At 35.6% G+C, this 7,755-nt stretch overlaps 1 protein-coding gene across 1 annotated transcript; it reads right to left on the bottom strand.

Annotated features, from left to right (window-relative positions):
• On the bottom strand, positions 962-1,996 carry LOC107605587. The gene has a single exon (XM_016307501.2). The coding sequence runs from the start codon at positions 1,681-1,683 to the stop codon at positions 1,189-1,191; it is 495 nt and encodes a 164-aa protein (XP_016162987.1). The 5' UTR covers positions 1,684-1,996; the 3' UTR covers positions 962-1,188.

Here is a 7,755-nt window from a genome sequence, read left to right as displayed (position 1 = left end):
ACATATATTTTTATATACAGTAGCTAATTAATAAATAATGATTTATTTTTTATGTATATATAGTAAGCTAGTTATTTTATATCTAATCTAATTATGAATAAATAGACTTGTGTTTGTCCATTTTTAATTCGGATATATCTCTCATTTTTTCAAAGGCTTATCCTTGTTAAGTTTTTGAGATAGACCAAGTAACAAAGAATTTACCAGATATAACTGCAGCAAGCTAACTAAGAAATTAAAAGTAACGCACGATTATTTTACCGACTTATTTAAATGATGTGGAATTGGATAATGATATTAAATTATAAATATTAGTTAACTAATAATTAATTATGAAGATATTCACGGTGGTAGTAAACTGTAAAATCAGTGATTTACTTGAAGCGTTGAAAGTAGCGCAAATAATGAGTCATAATCCTAATCTATTTCTTTGGGATAATAGAATAGACATTAGAATAATATCTTCATAGTCATAGTCATCAATTACTATTTATTAATCAACATAAATAAAATATTGAAGTTTCAAATCAAACCCACAAAATGGTTCTAATGGAGATAAACTGCTTCCAAACTATTAGTTGAAAAATAAACTTTTGTCTGCTCTGTTTGATTCTAGATTTCTAGTTTACACATACGCACTCCAGATCTATTATTTGTTTCCTCTGTTTTTTTTTTCTAAATGATAAAATTAAAAGGCAATTAATAATTTTTTATGTTATACTATCTCTGTTTTTCAGATTGATGAGTAATGTCTTCTTTAGCTTCTTAACTTACCCAGCATTTCTTTAGATCATAATAAATTCAGACAATTAACTTCTTAACATTTTTTTGAAGGATGGAAGTTTAAGATGGTAATCTAATCTCACTCTCCAAAAAGCATAAAAAACCACCCAAAAAAGAAAATTTTTCTAATGAACAAATCTGATCAATATAATGATCAAAACACCACCAAAAGAAAAAAAGAGAGAATGAAAAATTTTGCAAATTGTCCAATCAAAACATGAGAAAGAAACAGATACAATCAAATAAAGAATACAAAATCTCTACACAAATTCTCTCTTCATCTCAATTTTCCTAACTCACTACATCATTTAATTTCCCCATGTCTGAACCTCATCTTCAAATCATGGTATAAAAAAAGGAAAAAAAGAGAAAAAGAAAGAGGGTAATTGTTGATTTCGTAAGTTTTCAGAAAGCAACAACATTATGAGTCTTAGACACAGCATAACTCTTACTTCTTGGATACAATTCAGGCACACCAAAACCGCCACCAACACCACCGCCACCAACACTACCTTCTGCATAATCATTCTCCTCATCAATTCTAGCCATACCAACACTGCTAGATTTTGGTAACCCTTTTGAATTATGATGAACATGCTGATGCTGCTGTTTTAGGACATAATCCACGTCAATTCTATTAGCCAAAGTTCTAGCAGAAGCAGCCCTCATGAGCTCAGCAAAATCCTCATCATTAACTTCAGATCTTCTTGATGTTGCAGCACTATGGCTTCTAGACAAAGCTGAGAATCTGTTTGCAGCATCCATGGGGTTACTATAGTTCATGCTGTCCCCACATTTTGTTATGCTCCTCACATACATGTCCCTTGCTTTTCCAAGTGCCCTAATTGGCGATACCATGATCCTAACAAAAATGTTCTGACTCTGTCCCTTGCCTTTCATGACGACGATCTTCAAGATTCAAAATTCGATCAAAAGGGTCTCTGAAAGTCGAAATCTTTTTGTCAATTGGTAACTTTAATCGCTCAAAGATAAGATGACCAATTCAATGGCTAATGAGCCAAAGTGTGTGCCTTATGGTTTATATAGAAAAATAGAGAATTTTTCGGAATAAAAAGGGATAAGATTTTGTTCAAAAAAAGAAAGAAAGATAAGATTAATATTAAGAGAGAGAGTGGATTCTTGGGTAGAAAGTTTAGGGAGAGATTTTACTTTTGTAGGTGTGGGTATGGAAAAGAAAGTAGGAAACCATGTGAGCACCTTGTTGTATATATGGACTTTTTCAAAATTTTCCTCATAGCACACCGGATTCGGAATTTAAAACTATTCAAGATAAGATCAAAAACGTGTTCGTATTTTAATAATTAAATTATTTTTGTATGAATTCATGGTGTGGGTTTTCTGGTACAAGTAGTCAAAAATTGAATAGAAGCTAAAAGTTGCAAGGTCTTTGTACTTATGAGTAGTTACATGGCTTACAATAGTAGACTACATTTTTGGTATTATCTGTTCAACTTTTTGTTTATAGTAATGAATATAGTCAAAGGAATTATATTTATATTAGTAATTAATTAATTATATTCATAAGATGGAAGCAATAAATGGTTATAGTGAAGAATTTTAGGTTAGGCGCGTTATTAGACTATAGTAATCTAATTAGTATAAAAATACGAAAATATGTTTTGTTACAAATTTTTTTCTTTTATGAAAAAAATTAATCAGTATTCAATATTGGGGCCTAAATTCATTATTTCTTCTCCTTTGCTTTTCTTCCAAAGTACTATTTAAGTATTAATATATCATTAAAAAGAAAATCCTCCATCATAATTAATGTCAAAATTTATTTTATATATAAAAAAAATAATGATATTTTCTTCAAATATTGGTGTTTGGGATATTTTTTAGGGTTGTGAAGCCCTCAAAAACACTGGCCAACACGCAAGTTTTGTGTTGCTCAACACACAGCTTCCGTGCTGACGTATCGGCCATACAAGAGGCAAGAGGCAAGAGGCAACTATACATACTCAGCTCAACCTTCTCTATGCAAGAGACAACTATACATAGTCAGCTCATCAAGTGAAAGTACCTTTAACCAAGCAGCAAGTAGGCCACGTGTCTCCATCCAAACAGCAAGTAGGCTGCGAGTTAACCACGCTACGCCACGTGTCGGCCATCCAGACAGCACGCAGGGTGCATGTTAGTGCGCTCCGCCATGTGTCCACCATGCAGCAGCACACGAGTTATGTGTTGGTCTTGCTTCGCCATTTGTCAAGCATGGCATGTAGGCTGCGTGTTACCCCGTGTCTGCATGCAAGATGCAGGCCCCCATCCAAAAACAAGCGTCATTTATGGTCGGAGGTTGGGGGTTGATAGTGCCCGTGTATAATAAAAGTGGTGGGGCTGGGTTGATTGCTCATTATATTGTTGAGAGGTGGTGGGATTGGAGGTTCGTTGCCTTCCATTGTTGAGGGTGATTAGGCTTGGGTTTTCACTCCTTAGGGCTTAGGGTTTTGAATTAGTTTTAAGGTTGAGAGTGAGATTAGAATATTTAAAATAGTACGTACTTATATGTCTCCTGAAGATCATGTGATCAATTATTTAGGACATCCTAATTATGTAAGTTTATTATTTTTGTTTAATTTATTAGCATTTACTTTATTAACATTAATTTAGTAGTTTGCTATTATTTATTTGAATATTATTATTCTAAGTGTAATGTTAAATATTAATATAAATTATAATTAATGTTAATTTTTTCCGAAATTAATATATATATTTTATTATTTATTAGAATATGGTATTTTATATTTTATAAACCTATATTTTGCTAGCCAATAATATATAATTATATGTTACAGTGAAACTAACAAAGAATATAGATGTGAGTAATAAGAAATTTGAATTTTTGTAATTGTTATTTATTTTATTTTCTGTTAAAAGAAGTTATCAATTTATTCGTATTGCTATTTATTAAACTAATTCCTTTTGTGGTTGAACTTTATCAGGTTAATAGGAATCTTTTGCTCCGTAAGCTTGACCAACCAGAGACATGGCATTCGAATGTTAAGCAAGCCTTACGGACCACCGGATTTTATCAGCTCTCGAGAGTTGGATGTTAGCGCAGCACGCAATAACATGGCGACATGGAAGTCGCTCCACCTGGTGATTTTTTATAAGAAATTCGAATTTTTGTAATTATTATTATTTTATTTTCTGTTAAAAGAAGTTATCAATTTATTCATATTGATATTTATTAAATTAATTCCTTTTGTGGTTGAACTTTACCAAGCTAATAGAAATCTTTTGCCCTGTAAGCTTGACCAACCAAAGACATGGCATTCGGTCCGGATTCTGGAGGTTGAGCAAGCCTTACGGACCATCGGATTCTACTGTGATTATGACTCTGATTTTCGTAAAGACGATATACCTGGGGACCACGCATTTCCTGTGAATCCATTTCATTCAGATAGCGAGTCAATTTAGGACGACTTTTTGACTTTTGTCGCAAGGCCGGATTCGCGACCATCGTTGCTCCCTGTAATCAGGCCATGTTTTCGTGTCGCCCAACGAGACAAACTCCACTCTGTAGACCTTTCGAATCTCTGACATCTTGTATACATTGCTGACATATACCTGCCAATCCAGTCGCTGGTTAGCACAGCACACAATAACATGGCGACATGGAAGTCGCTCCACCTGAAAATGCCCACAGTCACACCTCTGTCGCACAAGATCAACAACTAACACTTTTTCACTAGGCATTTCATGCACCTCAAACGCCTCATTTCTTCTATCAAACCGGTTCACAACGATGTTACCTATGTGCTGCATGTTTGCCTCTATCCGCTGAGTGGCAAACTGAGAGAAAGTAAATACAGCACGCTTGCGCTGGTAAGCCTCAGTACTCTTCTGCGTAAACAACTCGTTCAACCGATAATATGTTGCTCAAACTAGCACTAATATAGGAAGATTTCGAGCACCCTTCAACACCGAATTAATGCAGTCGACAAGGTTCGTCGTCATGTGACCCCATCGATGTCCCTCGTCAAATGCCAACACCTACTGGGGACGATCGATGTTGTCGCACCAACGAACATATGCCTCGCCTCGTTCTTGCAACCTCCTATAGTTGGCGTTGTACTCCTCCACTGTCCTTGAATACCCAATGTTGACCACAAGCTTTTGCAAGTACAGAACCTTGAATTCCCTCAAGAAGTTGCTGCCAATGTGCCGAATACAAAACATCCATCATGCTCTTGGAGGTTTCCAATCACCTCTGCTACGATTTACTGCGGCCCGAATTGACTCATAACGATCGGAGATTATCCCCACGCCGTCTTTTTTTACAACATGTATTCTTAAATTACTGAGAAAAAAGTGCCACGCATCAGCAGTCTCACCCTCTACGTAAAAGCAATCGGTATAATGTTTTGATTCCCATCTTGCGCAACTGCAACCAAAAGGCAACCTTTATATTTTTCGTATAGGTGGGTTCCGTCAACCTGAACTAGTGGCTTGCAATATTTGAAAGCTCTTATACATGGATAGAAACTCCAGAATACCCAATGAAGTATTCTAACACCGTCCACCTATTGACTCCCGTTATACAGGAGTCGGGTTTCTATTTGGACTTGTGAACCAGGAATCTTTTGAACCATCACCAAGAACCACAACGACAAAGCTTGGTAAGATTCTTTCCATCCACCGAAAACCTTGGCTATCGACTTCTACTTTACCAGCCAAGCCTTCCGGTAACTAATAGTGTAGTAGAATCTTGCCTAGACCTCCGCAATTATAGATTTGACCTTTATGGATGGGTCGGATTCAACCAATGGCTTCATAGCCTCAGCAATCATGTCCGAGTCTAACTTGGAGTGATCCTGTGAGATCATTCTCATGGAACACGTGTGCCTTCTGTTGTATTTCTGAATCTCCCAACAGGTTTTCTTCTGTATCAAGCTGGCTCGGATAAGCCAGTCGCACCCACATCCGTAAATCTTGCATTTGCATTGAATGTTTGTGGCTCGGATTCATAAACAACGTAATCGACTCCTCAGGAGATAGTGAAACTCCTAATTGCCGCAATGACTGATTTTTTTGAACCGTATTCCATTCCGATCCTAAATTCCCCATCCTCAAGATCAGCAACACCAATAAGAAAACAAATTTGTCGTTCATTGATCTGCTAAAACAAAATCAAGTAAACATACTATCCACTGCTCACGTACCTATGTTTGCATATTTGGGAAACTCCGGTACATGTATGACGTCAAGATCCAAGCTACACATAAAGGGTGGAACGTCCATTGGTTGACTAACTGGGCTGGAACCACTAAAGTTTCCCCCACTGCCTCACCTCCCCCATCGCCGTCCTCGTCCTCATCACCAGCTTTGTACGTAGCTTCGAATTCCTCATCGCTATCATCGTTCATTCCTAAGTACACCTCAACTCTGTCATCTTACACATCTGGGTCATGTTGAACCTCATCTACAACAGTATGCTCAAACTCAACGTACAACTCAATCCTCGGGTGTTGCACCTGAGTTTGCTAGTGAATACGAAACATCCGTTGAATACTTGTTTTGTCGACTATTGGCATAACCTCAAACTGTATCAGGCAGCCAAAAACGACAACCGGACTCCTGTAGAGAATGTTTGTCACCCTCTTTACAATATCAGCCTCTATGCTTTGACAGAGCCTGTACTGTAGTTCCGCAAACGTTATAGTGTACGGAACGACAAACGAAAACATATTCTCACATGCAAAACTCACACCTTCATACGTATTTTGCACGACCTCACCGTTGTGGTAAACCACTATATTTGTAGTGCCCTCCATTGTATCGACCCTGGAGGAAAACACTTCTCTCAGAATGAAGCAAAATAGTTACGAGCTTTGCTTTTTATAAGCAGAAGACTCACTTTGCAGGCTACATGTTGCTAAACCATCCAACTAACGTCCGCCATGTGTGGAACACGCAACCTGCGTGTTGCTTGTCACGTAGGAATCACACGTCATGCGTGTTGATGGATGAGCGCTACGTGTTAATACAGAACTTGCGTATTGCTTCAGATTTGAACACGTGTCTTACATGTGGGCTGCGTGCTGAGTTAGCATATTATTTACATATTGTGTCTACATCTCTACAACGTCCACCTGTCTATATATATATATATATATATATATAAATGTTCATTTCTAAAAAAAGCACACAACTTTACCCATATTTAAATTCTGACTAATTAATATTAGGGAGAAAAACAGGAGTTGAAGCACAAACAGACGATAGGCTTAGCTTAGAAATTTTAATATTGGTTTTCTTATATCATTATGTTTTTTGTAGAATGAAAATTAAGAGAATAAATTGATAAAGTTTGTATATGGAATTGAAAAGAAATCATTTTTGCAAACATTTGGAACGTGTGCATTTTAAAATTCTATTACAAATAGTATATTTAAAATTTTGGAGTGCAATTTTTTGTAATAAAAAATAAATAAAATTAGCTAAAAGTTAATTAGTTCCCTTTTCTAAGAAAAATTTTGAGGTACGGATGTAAGACCTTAAAAAATCAAAATCCAAGACATATTATTTTGAGATATATTACTAATATTGATAAGATAAAAAAAATCTAAAGTATTTAATTGGAAATCCATTAAGTTGCTTTACGAATTTCGTAACCATATGACTCAAGACTCGTACATAAAATTTTCACTCTGTTTCATCTCATTCAGGTTCACAATCTCATAAGAAAAAAGGGAAAAAAAACATTAGCAATTCTTTTTCTGGAAATATCCCAATATTATCGAATTAATATTTCTATTTCTAAGAGGATCTCGTGTGATCAGTACTTTATTTCTTCGCATCCAACACTGGTCCTATATATACCATAAATACTTATTTTTTAATTAGTTTCACCATCTATTTTTATTTTTTACTATTTGACTAGAAAATTATGGATCTTAGTCCTTTTTAATAGAAATGATTATATTTTGGAAAAATAAATTTTATCTA

Source organism: Arachis ipaensis, chromosome B06, assembly GCF_000816755.2.
Source record: "Arachis ipaensis cultivar K30076 chromosome B06, Araip1.1, whole genome shotgun sequence".
Classification (NCBI taxonomy): domain Eukaryota; kingdom Viridiplantae; phylum Streptophyta; class Magnoliopsida; order Fabales; family Fabaceae; genus Arachis; species Arachis ipaensis.
Note: the sequence above shows the minus strand (reverse complement) of the source record. Positions and strands in the feature narration are given on the sequence as shown.

Excerpts from the sequence above, each read along its gene's own strand:
- LOC107605587 (XM_016307501.2), bottom strand. The coding sequence starts at position 1,683 with ATGAAAGGCAAGGGACAGAGTCAGAACATTTTTGTTAGGATCATGGTA.